Genomic DNA, 20,580 nt, shown 5'->3' with positions numbered 1-20,580 from the left:
TTGTTGATGGCCAAAAAAAAAGATCGTTTAAAATAAAAAAGACATGATTTTGTCTTCATTTAACACCATTCAATTATATTATATTTTAATCCATATTGAAACATAAATGAACATGGTAAGCCACCTTACAAAACATGAATCCTGCGGAACCAATCTTTTGCCGGGAACTAGGGCTGAAACGCTAACAGGTACAGGGCTGCCGCGACAGCTGTCTAATCGAATCGATATCGCAACGTATCGATATCGAGAGCCAGCGCACACACAGTGCAAAAGAGTTTGCGAAAAAAACCTGGACAAAAAGCCAAATTGATTGTGAGCCGAGCAGCTTGAGGCACTAGGTGTACCCTCTTCGACCAGTGCCGTGGAGCCTCTAACCACCGTGGTTGTGGCGGCACCAAGAAGTTAGCGAAACCATCGCCACCGCAGTTCTCGCAGCTTCCACCTCCTCCAACTCCGTCTTGGGGGCCAAAGGCAGAAAATCATCAGACTTCTGGTTGTAAGCAGCGCGGGGCAGCGGGGTCGGCACTGGCCTGCTGGGTTAAGCGTGGAAGTAAACAAACAAATTGGATTCCGGGTCCAGGACGGACGAACGGGGCGTGGCTCGTTAACCAGCGGCTTGGTAAACGAAACCAGAGGCGGCAACAAGTAGGCGACAGGCATGGACGTGTCCCTCACTGAGCCGGAGACGCGCTTCTACAGTGAGTTGTTCCAATGCTGCGACGTGGAGAAGACGGGCAAGGTGCCCATGCTTAAGGCCACCGAGCTCTTTCGCTCGGCGGACATCGCCAACGAGACCGTGATTGAGGTAGGTCCAATTTGTGTGATCGTGAGTTATTAATTATATGGGTCTGGGCTTACAGATCACCGGTCTGGCGGGGATACCCTCCACGGCGCTACACATCTCGCGGACACAGTTCTACTCATGCCTGAAGCTAATCGCTGCTCATCAGGCGGCCATGCCCCTGCGACAGGAGCTGATCTTGGCCACGTTTCCGCTTCCATTACCGCACTTTAGCTGGAAGGAGGCGGTTACAGCTCCGGTGGCTGTCGAAAATGGATTGACTGCCTTGCCACCACCACCGCCCACGGATCGCAGAAATTCTCTGCGTCGTAACTCGCAGCAAGAGCAGCTGCAAGACACCTCTGATGTGCCCAGCACCGACTCCGAGGTTGAGCAAAACGAATCAGTGGACGATGCGACAGGCCACGGACGAGGCACGGATGGCTGTGGGGTCGTCAGCAGCAGCAGCCGCGAAAATGTCGGGGTTTGTACTTCTATCTTATCTTGTGACATTTGTAAATAAGCTTACCATTAACCGATCCCCGTCCATGCCTTATCTCTTTTAGCGTCGACGAGGAGCCGGTACTGGTGGTGGATCGCCAGAAGCCTGGAGCACTAACAGTGACAGTCCCACGCCCACCAATAGCGTGGCTGAGCGGCCTTGGGCGCAGGACACCCTCTGGCAGGGTTTGCTGGGCGATGAGCATCGCCAGCTGCTGGGCACGGAGGAAGAGTCTTCCGATCGCCACAGCAGCGACGACGAAGACAACGAGAGCGAATTGGTGACCATTTACCAGATAACCCCGGAACAGCGCGAGTACTATAATAAGCAGTTTAGGACGGTACAAAGGGATCCGCATGGTCTGCTTTCCGGCCAGGCAGCAAGGTTAGTTTGCTTGAGAAACATTTATAGCTTTATTCTTCTTATTACTGTTTTTTTTTTTAGAAATTTCTTTGAAAAGAGCCGCATTCCTGTGGAGGAGCTGCGTCACATCTGGCAGCTGTGTGATGTTACCCGCGATGGAGCGCTAAGTCTGTCTGAGTTCACGGCCGCCATGCATTTGGTGGTCCTACGGCGCAACAACATTCCCTTGCCCACAAGTCTGCCCCACTGTTTGCATCCCAACGTGCTACAAGCGGCTGCGTCCGGCAGTGGACAGGGGGTGACATCATCGTCATCGGCGGCGCTGCCTCAGGAGCCACCTGAGGCTGATCTCCTGCACCTAAATGATGACGATGAGGATGACCATACGGACAATACAATCATAGCAGGCAATCTCAGCGGCGGCAGTGCAACCAGCAAACCGCGTCCCAATGTGCCCAGCGACAAGAACATCATGAATCTGAGCAGCATCTCTACATCCTCGCAGGCTAGCAACAGTTCCAGACGTGAGGCAACACCACAGAACTCTTTGGGCAAGAACCGAAGCATCTCAAACTCGCCGAATGTGGATAAACCTGTGTCGGGAACTGTTTCCTCTACGGCAAACGCTGTAGACTCGACCAACGTCTCCAGTCAGTGGACAAAGTTTAGCGAATCTCCAACAACAAGTGCTGTTTCGGTACAGTCAACCACTGGGGCAGCACCTGTTGTAGCTGCCGGAGCAGCCGCTCCTGGCGCCTCTAGTCCTGGTCTTAAGCCAGTCCTGTTTGACATGAAACGCTCGGCCCAAGACGTGGTATCCAATCCGCAGATCCTGCACCCAGTGCCACTAAGAGTGACGCCCATAGGTGATTAGAAGAACTACGCTATTTTATAAAATGTATTCTTATGCACCATTATGTGCGTTGGTGATACAGTGTTGTTTTAGAATTCTAATGTATTAAACATAAATGTAATTATTCCTTATCTCATCTGTAGGCACCGCCATCGCTTCCTCAGCTGAGTCATCTAACGACAACGAGAGCGCGGTGGCTCAGCGCGAGGATAGTCCCAAGGCCATCTCTTCGACTACTGTCAATAATCAGTCATCTGCTGTTGTACCCGGAGTATCGGGAGTCGCTGGCTCCTCCCACCGCGATAGCAGCGATCTGCGTGCCATCCAACGGCCTCAAGCCAAGAAGCTGCCGGCCAAGAACAGTGCATTGCCACCGCCACCGCAACGTGAGCCCAGTATCGGATCCACTGGGCCAAGTGAGCCGCCGGAACCGCAGGCTGCCTACGTGGCATCGTCTTTGGCGTCGAAGAAGGATCCACCGCCCCTGCCACCGCCGAGACCACATCGTCATGCTCGGAGCAGCAGTCTGGACTTAAACAAGTTTAAAATAGGCGCAACGGGCGGTGCCCAACAGGCGGAGGTATGTTATGTCCCATGGACCAACAATTTACAATCTTATCTGCGTATTTCAATCTGTGTCGTTTTATATGCTTTGGTCATTAAAGCCTTGTAGGGGATAGTATTTCGTAGACCAACACTTATCCCCTGCAATGCTATAACAGACTAAGGAACTTCCAAAACTTTCCGTGTGTCCTGTCTCTGTTTTCAATATTTGTGGTGTACTTTGCAAATGAGGGCGAATACAGTTTTTGCTACAGAATTAATCTATTGAAATGAAATGCAGTGTCTTTTAAGAGTCTGAAAACTTGTTTAGCATTTGCAAAGGCAACCATAATCTTCAGGCCACCGAAATTGGCTATTTTGTTTTGTGTTTTTTGTTTGCTTGATTTTGCCTAACTACCTACCTATAACCTGTGAAATGTATATAAATATGCAACCCCTTTTGTTAAGATCACCGCGCAGGCCAGCTTCGATATGCAAACCTCAACAGGGTTTGCCGATTTCACGCACTTTGCCGACGAAGGCGCCGCGAACGTCGTAAGTCCAATCCTAAATGTATGCAACTGCAACAACTAAAGCATTCCACTATAATTGGCCGTAGCTCCACTAGTGTCATGTGTCCAAATTCAGTAGCTTATATAAATAACGCATCCATTTGTATGACTGTCTTACTAATCTGTCCTCTGTACTCCTTATAGGTGGACGAGCAGCAGCTACACTCCTTGCCGCCGGCTGCACCACCGCCACAGGCAGCAGTGGTGCCGCCCACAAGAATCACTCTTCAGCAGGCGCAGCAGCGAGTTTCTGCTTTCGAGGTTTACCGAAAGCCGCAAACGCCACGTGGATCGCAATCGCCGCCCCAGCAACCGCCACCGCCGGCTCCAGCTGTGGGTTTGACCACCCAAACTGGTCAGCTGCCCAGTGCTGAGAGCTTTGAGAAGCGGGTAACCGCCATCAGTGACTCGCTGCGCCACGTGTCCTTCAAACAGGGTCAGGCCAATACCACGGAAGTGCTGCAACGGCTACGGGAGCAGAACAACTCACTGCTCCACCTTTGCAACGATTTAAGTGACGAACTTCTGAGCGTCCAGACGCGCAAGGAGGAGATGCGTCTCAAGCTGGAGGGACTTAATGCCAGTGATAGTACAGGGCGAACGAGCTCCTCGATTTGCGCACCGGTGACAGCAAACGTGACCGGTGGATCCTCTGGTTCGGCAGGAGCTGCTTATACCAACGTTTAAGCAGCGAAAATGATCATGTGAATGAGGGTGAATCGATTTATTTTTGGGCGATTTGTGACTTTCGTTTGCCTGTGTATTTTTGCCACCATTTTAATTGTCTCGTACCAAAATTTAACATTCCTTATTCTATTTTATACCTTCTTTAAGCTATTAGTATATTTTCCCTCTTTTCTGCACATTAGACTGCATTAAATACATATTGGTCGAGAAAATTTCAGAAAACTACGAATTAGTTTCCCCTAAATTTGTTTCCCTAATTGAAAAACGGAGGAAAATTTATAACGACAGAGTTTAATATGAAATCCTCGGATTTAAGGCAAATAGCTGAAATGAATTCATGCTATTAGTATTAATTCATCTGTTCATGCACTGAAAGAAATCGATTCACCTTTATGTTAAACACTTATTTTGTTGTTTCTGTATGTTGAAAGCACAATTTACGATTCGAGGTGCTTACACAGCGATAAGACTGGGCAAATCTTTGAGTAGGCTCGTAAAATATCGTTGTGAAAATATTTACACAGTCTGCAGATAAATATTCGCCAGATCTGAAAGTTCCAACAGCTTCTATGTACTACCATTTGCTTACTCAAGAGCTTGCTCAGTCTTAGGCGGGTAGAAACACCAGCGATGGATCGTTAGCTCGTCCGTTTATGCATTGAAGTTGCTAATTTAATTTGTAGGCTAGTTAAATCTCAAGAACACAAAACAAATCATGCGAGAACAACAACAATAATGCCGCCTCTATAGATATTTATGCAGATCGATTTATATATGTATGTATATGTATATTTAGAGATATATGTATATGCGCTTCTCCTAATTGTTACGAGTAAATGACACACACAATTCTTTCGCTTGACAGCCACTCCGCACTCCGTATCTCACCCTCACCCTAGTGATTAATGAAACTGCCACAAAGTGGTCCAATCCCAGCTGTAATATTTCCTGCTGCGAAGGCATTTTACTTCTCCATTTGCTATTTATTAATGTTTTGTGTATGCCTCGAAAATGTCCCTTCTATTCATTCCGGCAATGAAAATTAAAAACAAAAAAAAACATTAACTCAAAAATAAGAACTACAAAAAACGAACCTAAAAAGAAGCCAGGCTTAATGTTTAAGTATTAGAAAAGTCAAAGGTAAAAAATCGATAAAGAAATTCATTTCCTTGAAAGCTTAGCTTAGGTTTTTCAAAAAGTATATACATCTTAATATATTTTCTATCTGTATAGTGTACACGATAACACTTGATATTATCTACAATTACCAAAATTTCTTTCTACCGAAACAGGAGACAAATTTGATTTACTCGGACCACTGATTGTGTACGTATGTATATGCTAACTTCGAATTTATCAGACATACCGGCATATATCACATCTTTTGCACACTTAAACCATTAGATATATGAGTTTTTCTTCAACTTGTTAAACATTTTCAAAGACCTACCACACACAATCACACAAGAGAAACGAAACAAAATGTAATATGAAAAGAAAAAGTGATATTGAAACACTATGTAAACATATTATTACGTCGCTGCGTAATCAATGTGTATTGTTTTGATGGATATACATCTCTATGAATAAAGATAAATGTATTAAGTTGATGTTAAAATGCAATAAAACGAAAGTGCAACCGAAACGCGTTTTCTTGATTTCAAAAGAACGTTTCGCTAAGCGTCCATCCCTGGCATCCGCGTCGCCGATAACAGACGCTATCCATCGATTGCCCTAGCACACGCCGCTACACACCTCTATGGTTTTGCGGCAAAAAAAAAAAAATTTTGCGAAAATTTGTGAGTTTACGAGAAGCAGCCAACTAAATGGTTTAGTTTCGCAAAGTAGACAATCAATTGCTGGAGGCCAGTTTTACCAAGTACCGGCTGGGTGCATTAAGCAGGAGTAAAGAAGACCATTCGACTGCTGCGTATTGATAGGGCAGGTTGGTGTGCGAGTCGTTGCTGTTCATCAACTGGCGAAATTAATAATGTGTACCCCCATGCCGTATCATCCTCCCACCTGCAGTCAGCCGATGTGTCAATGTTAATCGCGCTCTTCGCGCTTGCACACTTGCCAATCTTTCGTAAGACGCCTTTGTCAGCCTCCTCCTCACCGCCGCCGTCTGTCCACCGGTCGCCAAGGTGTGGCAGAGCAAGTACCGCGTACCATCCACCGCCAGCAGACGCCTGCATCCGCATTACTGCTTCAGCCATTGACGCAGCATCCGGGATGAGCAACAGCGCCGACCAGGACAAGCCGATTGCCGCCAACGGCAATGCGGTGGAGCCTCAGGAGATGGAAGTCATGTGCGTACCACCGGTTATCCAACAGAAGGCCCTTGCCTAATTAATTATTTTTTTGTGCCTAACAGACACTTTCAAGCGCAAGAGAAGCAGTGCTGCCGCGTTATTAGATCCAATAAGACCAAGGTACTCACATCCGGCGGCGTTCACACACGCGGTTCCTCCAAGGTCAAGCTAAAGAACATCGTCGACTACAAGTGGGAGCGCAAGTACTACTATCCGGGTCACCTGGTCGCTGTCCACCGCGATGGCAAGCACCTGGCGTACGCCATTAATGGTAAGTAATTTATATCCCATGGCAGTTTCATGTCCAATTAGATTTTATTTATGTATGACAACTTTTTCTCGCAATTCTTGAGTTTTATAAAAAAGGAATGGTTTTAGAATTTATCAATCAATATTTTATAAAGCTTTCTGGGATGATGGCTTAATAATTATGTATATCCTTGAACCTTTTTAGCTTGTATTAATTTAAAAATTGATTTAGAAGCTATTTTATGATAACCGTGACTAACCAATAATTCATTATGCTCCCAGTCAACAACAAAGCCACCGGCATGGAGGGCATGGTGCGCGTCTGCAACATAGCCACCAGCATGCGAGCCTTGATCAAGGGCATGAGCGGCGAGGTCTTAGATCTGCAGTTTGCCCATACGGATTGTGAGCGTATATTAGCTGTAATCGATGTCAGCTCGCTGTTTGTCTACAAAGTCGATCAAATCGAAGGCAACCTGCTTTGCAATCTAGTGCTAAAGGTGGAGGACCCCATCGCCAACTATGTGCCGGAGTACGATATGGTCTCCTGGTGTCCCTATGTCTGCAGCAGCAGCGCCACTGTTCCCATCAACGACGATGACGATGAGAATCAGCTCCTCATTTGGTCGCGAAGCTCTCAATTTCAATGCTTTCAAGTGAAGATGATTGTCTCTGAACATGGGGTTCGTTTGTGCTAATGTTCTGCGCCAAACATATCATTAATGGCTTTTATCTTAACAGCGCGGCAAGATCCAACCTGCAGCCCTAGAATCTGGATATCTGAAGATTGAGGAGGACTCGTTGATCACGTGCGCCGCATTGTCTCCGGATGGCACCACTGTGGCTGCTGCTTGCGCCGATGGTTTGGTTCGTTTCTATCAAATTTATTTGTTTGATGTGCGTAACCATCGCTGTCTGCACGAGTGGAAGCCACATGATGGCAAGAAGGTCTGCTCACTCTTTTTCCTCGACAATATCAACAAGCCTGTAGAAGAGTAAGTAGTTCTTATATAATATTATAAAATATAATTATTATATTAAACTTTGCCATTAGATCCTACTGGCAGCACGTGATCACTACGAGCGATGCCAATACCGAAATCAAGCTCTGGAACTGCTCGCTATGGGAATGCCTCCAAACTATCAATGTGGTGGCCAGTCCGTCATCTGTGCAGCCCAGAAACTTTATCGCGGGCATAGATCGCAGTGCGAACTACTTGGTGTTGTCTTGCCTGGACTCTCTGGCCGTGTATGTAATGCAGATTGGCAGTACTGGCTGCGCAGACTCCGAGAATAGAGTTAGCGATAGCGAAGGAGAAGGCTGCGACTCTTCCAAACGCATTCAGAATGTTGCCGAATTCAAGCTGAGTTCGGGGATTCTCTCTTTTTCTATTGTAAACGCTAGTATGCGTCGCGTGAAGAACTCCATCGAGAGCTACTATCCTATTGAGGAGCCCGATGACTTCGATGACGATTCCAATTCGACCAGTGCCCTTGTGCTGCACATGTTTGTGGTGCAGGCAAAGAGCCTACAGGAATGTCAAATAATCTACCAGCCATGCGTGGCTGAAAAGCCGGAGCGGAGCAGCCTGAGCAGCAAGCGATCACAGACGCCAGAAGATAATCTGCTAATCAAAGAGGAGCCGGAATCCCCCAACAGCGGAACTGTGGGTGCTGTTCAGCTGGATGCATTGTTCGCAAAATCCGCAAAGAGAGCTTCAACGGGCAGTTCATCTGCCATAGTGGCCGTGGCGGCAGCCGCGGCTGCTGCACCCTCAGCCATCCTGCAGGACGCCACTAAGGAGACGGTCAAGTCAGAGTCCCCGCAACTAAGCAGCGCGTATCCGCAGCAGGTTAATCTCATGACTCCAGATGCCTTCAGTGCAAGCGGAACCGCATCGGCAGCAGCTGTCTTTGTATCTACCAGCACCACAACTTCCATAGGAACTGATAGCTCTACCACCAGCAGCGGTCAGGATAGATCCATTGATTCAGCGGTTCTGCAAACCATACGCATGCTGGCCACGGTAACGTCCAAGACTTCCGAAAACCCCAATGCCGAGGTACTCCTTAACCTAATGAACAACACCCTCATCGAAGATCGGGAGCAACAAAAGCTCAAGGAAAAGCTTGACGCTCGCAAGAAGTTCATTGCAATTGATCGCAATCCGGAGCGGAATGTGGCTGAGAACTTGGCCAGCGGCAGTTCGAGTCCGAGTCGAGAGGTTCAGGAGATAATGGCCACACAGGACGATGCCGATGCCTACGAAGCAGAGCTAGAGAATCTGGACGACGATGATGACGATGAGGAAGAAGAGCTGGCAAATTCATCACCGCTCCCAGAAGCTGTTGACGGAACATGGCCCATTGTCAAGCTGTCATCCCACTCAGCTGAGCTCCAGAATGCTGCCCAGATCATGTCTCAAGCGGTGCAGAACACCAACAATGGCAATGTGCCACCTACGCTAGGTGGAGGTCACATAAATAATACAAGTGTTGGCAGCAATAGCAACAACAACACGGCCACAACTCTTAGCACCAGCAACACCAGCAGCAACAACGCGGCCGGAGCATGCGATGGTTCAAGTGGAACTGAAGAGCTCAATGCCAAAATGGAACTACTCATAGGTGAGTGGTTGAGGTCTTCAATCAGAAATTTTAAATATTTAATATCAAAAAGAGGTTATCGCATGATGAGTAATGTGGCGTAACATTACGTTTATAACGTATTTTAAATAATAACAATTTTCACATAAATTATTCGCAGATCTAGTAAAGGCCCAGTCCAAACAAATAAACAAATTGGAGAACGAAGTCAACAAGCTACAAAAGCAGCAAGAAGCGGCGGTGGCCCTGCATAGCAAACAAGACACTTCATTGGAGCCCAAAAATCTTAGTCAGCTAGCATATAAAATTGAGATGCAACTGTCCAAGCTAATGGAGCAGTATCTCAAGCGATACGAAAACGAGCATAAGAAGAAACTGACGGAATTCTTGGCGGCGCGGTAAGATACATATAACAAATTGCTCGGGGCACAATCCAAGTGAATACTTTTTACAGTGAGAGTCAAAACCGAGAGCTTCGTGACTCCGTGCTGCAGGTACTAAATCAGTACGTCATGAATCACTTTACGGACATCATTGGCAACGTTCTCAACATGGAACTGCAGCGGCAGCTGATTCCTCGCGTGAATGCCAACATGGATCAGCTCCAAGCCCAAATGCAAGTGGAGATTGTGCAGAAGCTGAGTGTGTTCGACAAAACGGTGAAGGAGAATATTGCCCAGGTGTGCAAGAGCAAGGTATGCAATCTCCAAGTCCATCTATAGATGCTTATAATTCGAATTTTAACTCATTTCTATTAGCAATTTCTGGACACTTTTGGCAAGTCCGTGTTGATTGGTGTTCAAACCAGCCTCCAAACCGCCTTCATTGAATCCATGAGCAGCACATTGATTCCAGCTTATGAGAAGTCCTCGCAGAACATGTTTAAGCAACTGCATGACGCTTTCAGCGTGGGCATAAAAGACTGTTAGTATATGATCATTACAATCATAAGGGATACATAAAGCTCCATCTTCTGAATTCCAGTTATGGTCCAGTTCAACACCTACCTGCAGCACATGCCACAGCCCCAAGCCGGGAGTGCCAATACGGAGGAGATAAACAACAAGTTGTCCATGCTTAAGCAGTTGGTAGAGAGTAGCTTGCATAAGCACCGCACTGAACTCACGGACGCCATGCTCGAGACACAAAGAGAAGTGAAGAGCTTAGAGATTTTGCTGGCGCGTCAGGTCCAGGAAACGATCAGATCAGAGCTACGCAAGCACATGGAAGCCCAGAACGTGGCAATGCGTTCGCAGGCAGCTACGCCTGCACCACCTTACGACCTCAGGGACAGCATCAAGCAGCTTTTGCTGGCTGGACAAATCAACAAGGCCTTCCATCAGGCTCTGCTGGCCAACGACTTGGGCCTAGTGGAGTTCACTCTCCGACACACGGACAGCAACCAGGCATTCGCACCAGAGGGATGCAGACTGGAGCAAAAGGTTCTACTGTCGCTCATTCAGCAAATATCCGCTGACATGACCAATCACAATGAGCTTAAGCAGAGGTGAGCTAGGAGAACTAAACAAGTAACAAAACATTACAAAGAATTGCATTGATAATGTACCTTTCCATTTGTAGATATCTCAACGAGGCACTGTTGGCCATCAATATGGCAGATCCCATTACCCGCGAGCACGCTCCTAAAGTGCTCACCGAGCTGTATCGCAATTGTCAGCAGTTCATCAAGAACAGCCCCAAGAATTCGCAGTTCAGCAATGTCCGTCTGCTGATGAAGGCAATCATAACGTACCGCGATCAGCTGAAATGATATCAAGAGAACTACAACCTGGCCAGTGGCTGGTTTTGATAGATTACCCATCCGATCCCCATCCAAGATAGTTAATCTATGACACATTTTACATTTATAAATACACGCTTGTAGTTAAGTCCAAAAAGAAGTTAGTCTGCTAAAAAGCTCTCAGCCAAGTTCATCCCTTAAAGAGTTGAAATTGAATATATGCCTTTCATTTTATTGTTTATTTGTTTTGTGCGTGATTTGTTTATAGTAAGGCCGTATATCTAATGTTTATGTCCCTATATCAAAAATGTATTATCTTTAGAATGATTCGCCTACTAAATTGCAATATTGTTTTTTTTTTATTATTTTATTTTTGCGTTCCTTTTATTTTCATTTTTATATTTATGACGCTTAATGAACAAAAGAAAACACACAAAAACAAGAATAGGAGCTGTAGAAACTTATTTAAAAATTATTTTCAAAACTAAAGCAAACTTTATTATGACGGACAAAACGAAAAAAATTATTAGATTGCAAATGCAAAAACTACAAGTAAATCGTAGAATTTAAGCTAAAAAAAACAGAAAGCAAAAATCGATAATAAAAAAGAATAAATGTATGTACTTGAAAAAATCTAGAAATAGTTATTTTTGAATTATCATAACCACATTATTTTGGTCATGTGTATAGTTGCATAAAGCTTTTACCCTTAGCTTGGCTAGTAAGTGGTCATATATTTCTCAATGGTATGCAAATCGTACAAAAATTGTTCGCCTAATGACTAAAACACACCTAACTATTTTGATATCCACACAGACGAAAGAAAGTTAAGTAAGATTATCTCTGAAAGGAATGCACAACACTCAAGGTCTGAATCAGCTGAGTAGGGCTAGCAGCTCTGAGGTGCGCTCCAAGCACTTGCAGCCACAGGTAGCACACACCTTGTGTTTCTGAAAGGGAAACAAGACAAACATAATAAATTTATGTTCAAATCCATACATCTTTTGTTATGTGATGATACCCACCTCAAACCACTGCATCATGTGATCGATGTGACCGCCATGGCCACAAGCCAGACACGCATTGGCTGCTCCTTTCACAGGCAAACGGCAGAGGACGCAGAAGAGTACGGGTCGCTTGCAGGGCTCGCACTTGGGCGTCCGTTTGGGCTTGGCACACTTCCTGCACTCGGTAACGAATTCCACACCCTGGATAGGAGGCGGTGTATTCTGCGTATGCTTGAGGATCAATGCCCGCTTCGAAAGCAACTGCCAGCCAAATAAAATTTCAGCATAGGCGCGCTTAAATTGATCAAACAGTGGCATCTTAGTGCGTCTAATCAATGAGCAAGCGTATGCATCAGACTGGATTTGCTTAATCTCCAAGTCCAGGGAGTCGGACCAAGAGTTGCTGCGTAGTTGCTTAAGTTGCTGCCAGGTGTTCGAGGAAGAAGATGACTTGATGTCAAGCGGAAGGACCGTGTGATACGGTGAAATTTGCGAGTTAAGCTGCGGCGGAAGTCGAACTGTCTTCTCCATAATGGCACCGCCACCCGTGGGGCATTTGTCAAACAAACAGGCCAGCAGCACAGCCGTCTGTATGTCACCGGAGGTAGCATAATGCATTATTAGTGATTCCAGCAGGGATTTCTTGAAGGGATCTTTGTAGAACAGAAGCTCGTTGAGTGTTTCATGTGGAACTTGGGGTGTGGCTATCAGTTCCGCCAACAGCCAAACGGGCACCAAGTCCAAGCGCCCATGTTGGCGACAGATCTCACCATTTTTACGACACGTTTCAGCTATGTTGCACTTATCGAGGGAGAACTCCCGAGCCATTCTCCGACTAATGTGGAGTAAGCTACTTGTGTCGTATACGTGAACCACCGGACTTCCATTCATCTGCCGGATGGCCCGCTGCTTGCCCGGTTTTCCCGAAATCATCCTCTCCTGGAGGTAAAATGAGGCGTTAGCTTCCCGCTGGGCGGTGGCCATCACATTGCCCAGCAATCCACTACCATTAATCGATGAGAAAGTCCGCGGAGTCAATGCTGTGTGTTGCCGCAGGGTTAGCCTTTTGTTATTCACCGGCTGGGCGAAAGTGGTCAGCATACCAATAGCATTGAAATGGACCCCTGACGTCCGCGGATATGGAATGCAGGCATCGTGCAGGGTGCTTGACAAAGCTCCTTCTAGCCGAGGGGATTGCAGGAGCAGTTGGCTGCGATCCGCTCCGCCTACAGCGGCCACCTTTTTCTTCATAGCCGCCACTAGAGCACGTAGGCATTGTTCCAGGCATGTGCGGGATTTCTTGACCCGTTGTAATGCATTGCAACGGAGCACTTTTAGCAGAACACCACTAACCTCACTGGACAGAGTGGTTCCCTGGCAAAGCTGAAAGTCCGGCGGAGCACTAGGACTTGGATACGAAGTCGTGAAAGTCACTTGTAAAATTACAGTGTGTCCACCGGCGCAAATCTTGAAGCAGGCATACCGCTTTATGGCATCTAGCGTGTCTACCTCCACATGAGGCATGTTTGTGTTGAGCAGCGAGAATTCGTGGTGCAGCGAACACGTGGGTTGATCTGTCAGAGATCTGGCTATGTGGGGCTCCTCCCTGCGATAGTAGCCGCCTCCAAAGCTCGGGGAGCGAGCCATGGGCAAGGTATTACAAGCACCGTCACCCGTGGATATGGGCAACGATGCGGCAACCAAAATCGATCGTGGATGCAGGAATTCTGGAGGAGTGGGCACTCTTAACTCACTGAGATCGGGCTCGAAACGGGATTCTATTTCTTCCGCAGACGGTTCGCAAAGCTTTAGCATATTATCATCGATCTTCCACACCCGCAGCGTGCGATCCCTGGACCAAGTGACCAGTTCCTAATTAAAGCTCAATGCATAAGTAAGAACATTGTATTATTTTTGGAATACTTACTATTTCATTGGAACTCTCACGATTTGGACGCCAGGCAAAGTCAAGAATGACATCGGTGTGCCCCACGAAGGAACAAATAGGGTCTGTTTGCTTGCTGTTGCTCCAAAGCAGCAAACTATTCTCTCCGCGTCCCAAATGTGGCACCACAATGCTAACCAGGCCGTTGCCAATAGGCTGTATGGAACAAAATGTTTTTAGAATAGCAATCAATATTGTTCAACCTATATAAATTACCGTGTATCTTGCTCTCCACACGGGCGACATGGTTGTAATGATCTTCTCGGCCCTGCGAGGATTACACACATCAAAGTACTTGACCGTTCCATCCTGACTGGCGGTTGCCAAGCAGGTCTCCCTTTTGTGGCTCCAATTGATGCCATGCACTCTATTTAAATGTGCTGTGATGTAGTGCGTCGGGCAACTACCCTTGCGAATGTCCCAGATGCGCAAATCTCCATCATGGGCGGCAGCCAAAAGGTTACCCGAAACGCGGTTAAAACCTACTTGGGTAGCACCAGCTGCAAGAATTATGAATGTGAAATAAAAAGCATTAAATAATTTTATAGAAACTTACACATGCACACGGCATTTAAGGACAGCGCTGGTTTCCTGGGCTCCCTTAAGTCCCAAATATGAGAAAAGGTGTCTATTGAGCAGCTGACCAGCAGATTCGGATCCTTGCCGTGCCAGTCAATGTCGGTCACTGTGCGAGTATGTCCACGCAAGGACATCTCGTAGTGCGGTTCCGCAGTACCCCAGCGAACGATGTCTATGTGCTGGCTAGTCTGAAAGTCAAAGAGAAAACTGGGATAAACGCCGCCTATACGTAGATATTTTCATATACTTACCGCAATGGCGCAGTACTCTTTGCGACTGGGACATATGGCAAACTCCGCTACAGACACCTCGTATTTCGACTGCCTCTCATGTCGTCGCAGAGACCCATCGTCCTGTCCCAAACGCTGCAGAGCCAGGTGACCACGGCCGGCGAGAAGCACCCACTGACCTGAGTAATCAACCGACATGGCCGTGGCCTGGGAATCTCGGTGTTCATAGTATTTGTTGCTCTGCCTGACGATGTACGTTTGTTCGGGTGCTCCTGCTCCCGGTCCACCGGCTGTTCCGCGTTCTCCCGGACGCAGTGTCTCCGTGGGCGGCATGTTGTCCTACTCTAATGAGTGCTCAAAAAGCAAAAAACTGCGAATTTAAACCATTTTTGCAACAAACAAAAATTAAACGAAGAAACTGAACTGATAAGAACGATAGACAATAACAACAGGCGTCTGTGTTGGCAATTAAGCATTTTTCCCGACAAAGGAATTTCCAGGAGCTCGTTAATCTGGCTCGTTTGCATTAAAGCTGTTGCTATAGTTTTTTGGTAATATTATGAGTACAAAATTAAACTCGAACATAAATATAGAAAAATGTTATTTAATATTAAACAATTTTGTCGCAAAAATTGTTGCCCCCACAAATCTAGCTGGAATAACGACAGCACTGTAGCAACTATAGCTGAAAATTTTGTTTATTCGATAGTATCGATAATATTGGGGTTATTGCTATCGGGATTTGAATTTATATATAAATTAGCATTACAATTTATAATATTATATTGTCTTGTTAAATAAAAGCGTTCGATTTTTCTTATAGTTTTATTACATTTTTCAAATTGTCAATCACCAAAAAATATACATGTGCATTGGTTCATAAATGTTATGAAAATTATTAAAGTACGTGTCTAAATATAATTTAGCATCTAAATAAATTTGTAACTAGAAAGCGATATTCCTAATTGACTCATTTATAAAATGTTTATCCTATTACTCGTCTATTAACTCAGCATAAGGCTATAAATCATGAGATACTAAACAAAAAGTGCATTATATATGTATATAACAACTCAATTATTCTCTACAATATTAAGTGCTATATATTTTGGTTAGTATTATTTATTTATATGCTCGTCACTTCCCTTCCTAGTCAGTAATAGCTTATCATTTATTTTACATACACAAAGTAATTCTGCGGTTATTACGATTATTAGTTCATTCAGTTTATTGTCCTCTAAGTTAGTGGGAAATAAACAAATTCCGCTCAACTACCGCGACTACGTAGGTGCCTAAGACTGGGAACTCCTTACGGCAAAGGCTAAAATTGGATAAGTACTTTTATACAAACATTGGCTATTTCATAGAAATAAACTAGTTTTTATGGCTAAGGCTACGTTAATGGGTTTCAAGTCTTTGACGTCAAACACATCCTCCCCATCCCCGAAATCTCCCAGTTACAATGTCACCTTATCTGTGGCAATAGCAGAACATCTTTAGCGCCGGATCGTTGAGACAGTAGCTCTGGCTTCCGTACAGATTCAGCCGGCTAATGGTGCCCGTAAGTACGGTCGTATAGCCCGTCATCCGCACCGTGGACTCGAACACACCCAGTCCGGGCTTTGTCTGCAGTCGCAGGGTGATGTCCACTGCGTAATCCGTGGAAATGTTCTTCACAATCTTCGAGTGCGGCGCCGCAATCAGAGCCTGGAGTATGGAGTTCAGGTATAGAGTCCTGCACTGGGAGCTATCCTTCAGTCGGTTGTTGATCAGGCGTACCAGATAACGCGCCGCCCTCTGGACACGTGGATCGTTCGTCTGCAGCTCCTGACGCTGATGACAGGTGCACCAGTGGGCGGCAATCCCCGCCTGCTCGCAGGTCCGAGCAGCCGGGATGGGCAGGAATAGGCTGATGCCTCTGGGCAGCGTGCTATCCGGCTCGTCCATCTCAGCGGATCTGCGTTGCAACTGATCCGCCTCCAGATTGTGAAGATTCAGGAGCTGCAACATCGTAGCGTGCACATCAAATGGTGTGGTTAGCCGGCGGGCATTCAACCTAAGATTGGCAATGGCCTCCGGATAACGCTCGTTCATCCATGGCGGATACAAAAGCATCATTAGGGGTTGGCGCTCCTCCATCATGCCCTGGTAGGTACGACGAAAGGAACCCCATCTCAGTCCGTGATCGGATAGCAACATTACCACCGTGCGATTGAGCACTCCGGAATCTTGCAGCTGCATCAACTGTTGCAACATGGCCTCATCCAGTAGTGAGGGAAAATTAAAGTAGTCATGGGTTAGGGCCACCGTCCAGAAAAATGAAAAGTAAAGATCCCTGCTCAGCCGTGGCACCAGTTTCTTCATATACTCGAGCAGCACATCCGCCGTCCTCCGGCTGCCCATGCACAAGTGCATGTTGAGGTCCTTCTTGAAGGCCACAGTCCTTTCCATTTCCATGATCATGGGTCGCAGATAGTAATCCGTGGGTTGCTTTCGGAACCCATTTTGATTGTAGTTGAATGCCGAGAGCATTGCCACATCCTCGGCGAAAATAGAGCGATAACCCAGTTGCTGGTAGCGCTTCCAAATGAATGAGCATCTATCATAGGATCGCAATGTCTTCGGCGTACAGGCCAGATTCAATTCCTGGTCATCCAGGCCACTTAGGAGGGGCACGAGATTGGGAAACGTATTGTCGCCCACCTTGTTGTAGCCCCAAAATTCCACGTGGGACAGATGCTTTCGGACGTAGTTCGCTGTGCGTCGCATCTGGCGCAGGAAATTTAGATGCGACAGGCTATCCATGCCGAGTATCATAACGGATACCCGTTCCTGCTCCTCCTTGCTCTTGTTGAAGCTCACCCTTTCGGTTCCAGTTTTAAGTGGGGGCCTAATTCTTGGCTTATCGACTGCAAAAAAATGGCAGTCCTTGTAGAAGAGTTTGTCCAAAGAATCATAGCACCACATGCAAATGAACTCCGAGCTGAGAGGCAGCTTCATTACTTTGTCCAGCTTGAAACTCACTGCCGGACTGTGGATGTTACTAGAATCGGTTTTGCGCTTCACCTCCGTATAGTTGCAATTGACGGTGGACAGGTCACTGATGTTGTAGAATGCTAGCAGCTCACTGGCCTCCAGATTGAGGTGCAGCTGTCCGGGAATCGTGTCGCTGGTCCGGATTAGAGCTCTGTTGCAGCTGTACGGACGCGGCTTGAAAATGAACTGGGCAATGGTGTCGTCGCTGACCTCGAAGTGCGGCATCCGGCAGCCCGTCGTGTCAACGAAATAGGCCGTTGTCACATTTCCTCCATAGTGGTCCTCGATGCGAGCCATAAAATCGAATCCATCACGGAAACGTAGAAGCTTCGTCCTCAGATTGTAGTCCACACACAGGTAGGAAAACACGCAGAGGGCGAAGATCACAATCACAACCTTCTTGAATTGTCCACGGTTCTTGTTCATGTTGTAGTAGCGATAGTACTGCTGCAGATCCCTCTTGGTCATAAACTTCGGATCCAGCAGATACTTGCTCCTGTTGAATAGCAACAAGGAAACGATTAGATTGATTTGTATGTCTAACAGAAAATGCCAAGGTAAGGTGTTTGAAATGTTATAGAAAGAACTTGAATGCTGTGATTCATATTTGATTAGAATATTATTCATAAAATCCAAAGTGGAGATTTATAAGAGCATATGCTTGGTAAGTATACTATCATTAATTAAAAATCCCCCTATAATCCTTTTCAATAATTTCCTTAATTAATTCGGGTCATTGCCTTCGTAATTCACTTCTCCCCATCAACCCCTTGACCTTTCTATGTTTGCCGCAAACTTCTGCTAGGTTCATTGTATTCTCTATAGTGCTTGGCAGTTTTTTATGCTGTCAGCCATTAATTAAGGCAACAAACCATATAATGACTGCCCGAGACAAAGGAAGCTCTCTGAGTAGCCACTCAGCCGAAAGTCCTTAATCCGCTGCCCACCTAGACCAAGCCCCAACCACTTTAGGTCCTTCGAGCCACCACCACAGCCCACAGAAGTCTGGTTCCCGTTTCAAGAAAGACAGAAGAACGTGATATTGTCAATGTTTTTAAATTTATGCCAGGACAATCTCATTAATCCTCGGAATGCTCAATGAATAATATAATGAAGTTTAGTTTAATAATAATATAATAAATAAACAAAGGCATTATTAAATGAACATACGAAAAGTTGTTGCAGTGTAGGAACTTTAGAAGGCACTGAGAAAAAACGACTACAAATAGCTAAAAAGTATTTTAAATGATTATCCATAACAAGTACCCATGTCCTTGCGAAAGATACAGAATGAGAACACCATTGAACTTACCACAAATAAATATCAATGACTAATCCCATTTGGAGAAAAGAATAACCCACTTCTACCAGGCCAGAAGAAATCCGTTTCAATGAATTTTCTTTCCCATCCATCCGATTGTGGAAAAAAACAAATTTTCAATTGACACATGCAATTGCATTTTCCTCGTGCAAACACACGGACAAGCAAGGGAATCGAACGTTTTGGGGTGCAGAAGGATAAGGATAAGCGTTGAAATGGCATTCGGCTTGAAAGCTCCAAGCAAACAAGCCGGATGACACACAATGACACACCTGTCCCTTGCTTCAAACCTGTCGCCATCACCCCCATCCAAATCCATTCCATTTTTGGAATCCTTTGATGTAGAAAGAGGGACTTGCTCATTTTGGTACTTACTCATAGCTCAAATCGCCGTATTTTCGCATATCCTTTGCCGTGTAGTAGGCACGCATCTTGGCGTCACTTGCTGCGTGTCCTGATGCGCCCTAAGTCCTGTTGTTAGTCTCGCCCGCCCGCTCCCCCTCCGCGCTCGTGCTCAAGTCCTTGACATCCTGTTTGCTTTCTAGTTAGTCGGACTTTTTGTTTTGTTCTTCGTGCTCTGCTTATTCCGCTAATTGTTTGTGGGCCACATTTTATGCACTTTCGATACAACAATTTTCACACGACTGCCTCGCTCGGCTGCCTGCATCTCCTTCGTCCTTCGTCTCGCGTCCTTTTTGCTGCGTTTCTGGTGTTTTTGTTTTTGTTCGAGCTCACAATTGCCACGCTTGCGAAGGCGAATTACTGCAGACTTATTTCCGTTTGAGTTGGCTCCTCATCGCACACTGGATTTCCGCAGGACTCGGAGGCTGCAGGCTCCCAGTTGACTGGCTTACTGGCTCTCTCTCTCCTGCTCTTCCGCTCTCCCAGTGTTTTGACAGTCCCGTTACTCGGGTGGGTTCCTTGGGCGCAGGCGCGTGCTCGTGTCAGATGCTCCAGGGATGCTGCGATAGGAAAACTACACTCTGAGAAATCGGAATAGAATTCGATTGCAATTTGGATAAGCTAAGAAAATATCTGGTGGAACTTGTAGTGGGAACCTTTTACTGAAGATAAAAACTTGTATTTAAAATGATAATTTTTTGTAATTTTCACAAGATATTACTAGTATATAATAATATCCTACTAATATTACTTATATTTTACATAGGAAATAAGTCAATAATTTATATACTTATTATAAGGTCACTCAAACTAAGGAAACTCAAGCTAAAAATGGTACCTTTACTTATTA

General features: G+C 45.9%; 4 protein-coding genes across 5 annotated transcripts; 2 read left to right on the top strand and 2 right to left on the bottom strand.

Annotated features, from left to right (window-relative positions):
- Positions 1–227: 227 nt before the first annotated feature.
- LOC117140588 (ralBP1-associated Eps domain-containing protein 1) lies at positions 228–5,946 on the top strand. 2 transcript variants are annotated; one of them, XM_033303599.1, is made up of 7 exons: positions 228–805; positions 861–1,265; positions 1,348–1,667; positions 1,728–2,512; positions 2,643–3,079; positions 3,511–3,597; positions 3,759–5,946. In XM_033303599.1, the coding sequence occupies exons 1-7, from the start codon at positions 659–661 to the stop codon at positions 4,299–4,301; spliced, it is 2,724 nt and encodes a 907-aa protein (XP_033159490.1). In that variant the 5' UTR covers positions 228–658; the 3' UTR covers positions 4,302–5,946. The 2 variants fall into 2 exon arrangements, with proteins under 2 accessions (XP_033159490.1, XP_033159498.1); XM_033303607.1 differs by lacking the exon at positions 3,511–3,597.
- A 98-nt stretch (positions 5,947–6,044) lies between these two features.
- LOC117149505 (enhancer of mRNA-decapping protein 4 homolog) lies at positions 6,045–11,628 on the top strand. The gene is made up of 11 exons (XM_033316795.1): positions 6,045–6,246; positions 6,330–6,610; positions 6,676–6,884; positions 7,145–7,545; positions 7,604–7,857; positions 7,917–9,490; positions 9,630–9,867; positions 9,924–10,164; positions 10,228–10,393; positions 10,454–10,976; positions 11,051–11,628. Exons 2-11 carry the CDS (start codon positions 6,345–6,347, stop codon positions 11,238–11,240), a joined length of 4,062 nt encoding a protein of 1,353 aa, XP_033172686.1. The 5' UTR covers positions 6,045–6,246; positions 6,330–6,344; the 3' UTR covers positions 11,241–11,628.
- Positions 11,629–11,644: 16 nt separating this feature from the next.
- Positions 11,645–15,424, bottom strand: LOC117149648 (GATOR complex protein Wdr59). Its single transcript, XM_033316812.1, has 6 exons — positions 14,993–15,424; positions 14,719–14,929; positions 14,379–14,662; positions 14,145–14,318; positions 12,236–14,089; positions 11,645–12,160 (listed from the first exon to the last, which is right to left on the bottom strand). Exons 1-6 carry the CDS (start codon positions 15,302–15,304, stop codon positions 12,086–12,088), a joined length of 2,910 nt encoding a protein of 969 aa, XP_033172703.1. The 5' UTR covers positions 15,305–15,424; the 3' UTR covers positions 11,645–12,085.
- Positions 15,425–15,821: 397 nt separating this feature from the next.
- Positions 15,822–19,833, bottom strand: LOC117150714. The gene is made up of 2 exons (XM_033317729.1): positions 19,704–19,833; positions 15,822–18,503 (listed from the first exon to the last, which is right to left on the bottom strand). The coding sequence occupies exons 1-2, from the start codon at positions 19,757–19,759 to the stop codon at positions 16,442–16,444; spliced, it is 2,118 nt and encodes a 705-aa protein (XP_033173620.1). The 5' UTR covers positions 19,760–19,833; the 3' UTR covers positions 15,822–16,441.
- Positions 19,834–20,580: the final 747 nt, after the last annotated feature.

The sequence above is a fragment of the Drosophila mauritiana genome, chromosome 2L, assembly GCF_004382145.1.
Source record: "Drosophila mauritiana strain mau12 chromosome 2L, ASM438214v1, whole genome shotgun sequence".
NCBI classification, from domain to species: domain Eukaryota; kingdom Metazoa; phylum Arthropoda; class Insecta; order Diptera; family Drosophilidae; genus Drosophila; species Drosophila mauritiana.
The sequence above is the reverse complement of the archived record's forward strand: the minus strand, read 5'-3'. Positions and strand labels throughout refer to the sequence as shown.

Bases quoted from the DNA above. Each gene is read 5' to 3' on its own strand.
- LOC117150714 (XM_033317729.1), bottom strand. From the start codon at position 19,759: ATGCGTGCCTACTACACGGCAAAGGATATGCGAAAATACGGCGATTTG. The intron at 18,504-19,703 runs GTAAGTACCAAA...GCTATTCAACAG, and splicing joins TACGGCGATTTGAGCTATGA to GAGCAAGTATCTGCTGGATC.
- LOC117140588 (XM_033303599.1), top strand. From the start codon at position 659: ATGGACGTGTCCCTCACTGAGCCGGAGACGCGCTTCTACAGTGAGTTG. The intron at 1,668-1,727 runs GTTAGTTTGCTT...TTTTTTTTTTAG, and splicing joins CTTTCCGGCCAGGCAGCAAG to AAATTTCTTTGAAAAGAGCC. The intron at 2,513-2,642 runs GTGATTAGAAGA...TCTCATCTGTAG, and splicing joins ACTAAGAGTGACGCCCATAG to GCACCGCCATCGCTTCCTCA.
- LOC117149648 (XM_033316812.1), bottom strand. From the start codon at position 15,304: ATGCCGCCCACGGAGACACTGCGTCCGGGAGAACGCGGAACAGCCGGT. The intron at 14,319-14,378 runs GTAATTTATATA...TGTTCCATACAG, and splicing joins TGTGGAGAGCAAGATACACG to CCTATTGGCAACGGCCTGGT. The intron at 12,161-12,235 runs GTGGGTATCATC...TTTCCCTTTCAG, and splicing joins ACATGATGCAGTGGTTTGAG to AAACACAAGGTGTGTGCTAC.
- LOC117149505 (XM_033316795.1), top strand. From the start codon at position 6,345: ATGTTAATCGCGCTCTTCGCGCTTGCACACTTGCCAATCTTTCGTAAG. The intron at 6,885-7,144 runs GTAAGTAATTTA...TTATGCTCCCAG, and splicing joins CCTGGCGTACGCCATTAATG to TCAACAACAAAGCCACCGGC. The intron at 7,858-7,916 runs GTAAGTAGTTCT...CTTTGCCATTAG, and splicing joins ATCAACAAGCCTGTAGAAGA to ATCCTACTGGCAGCACGTGA.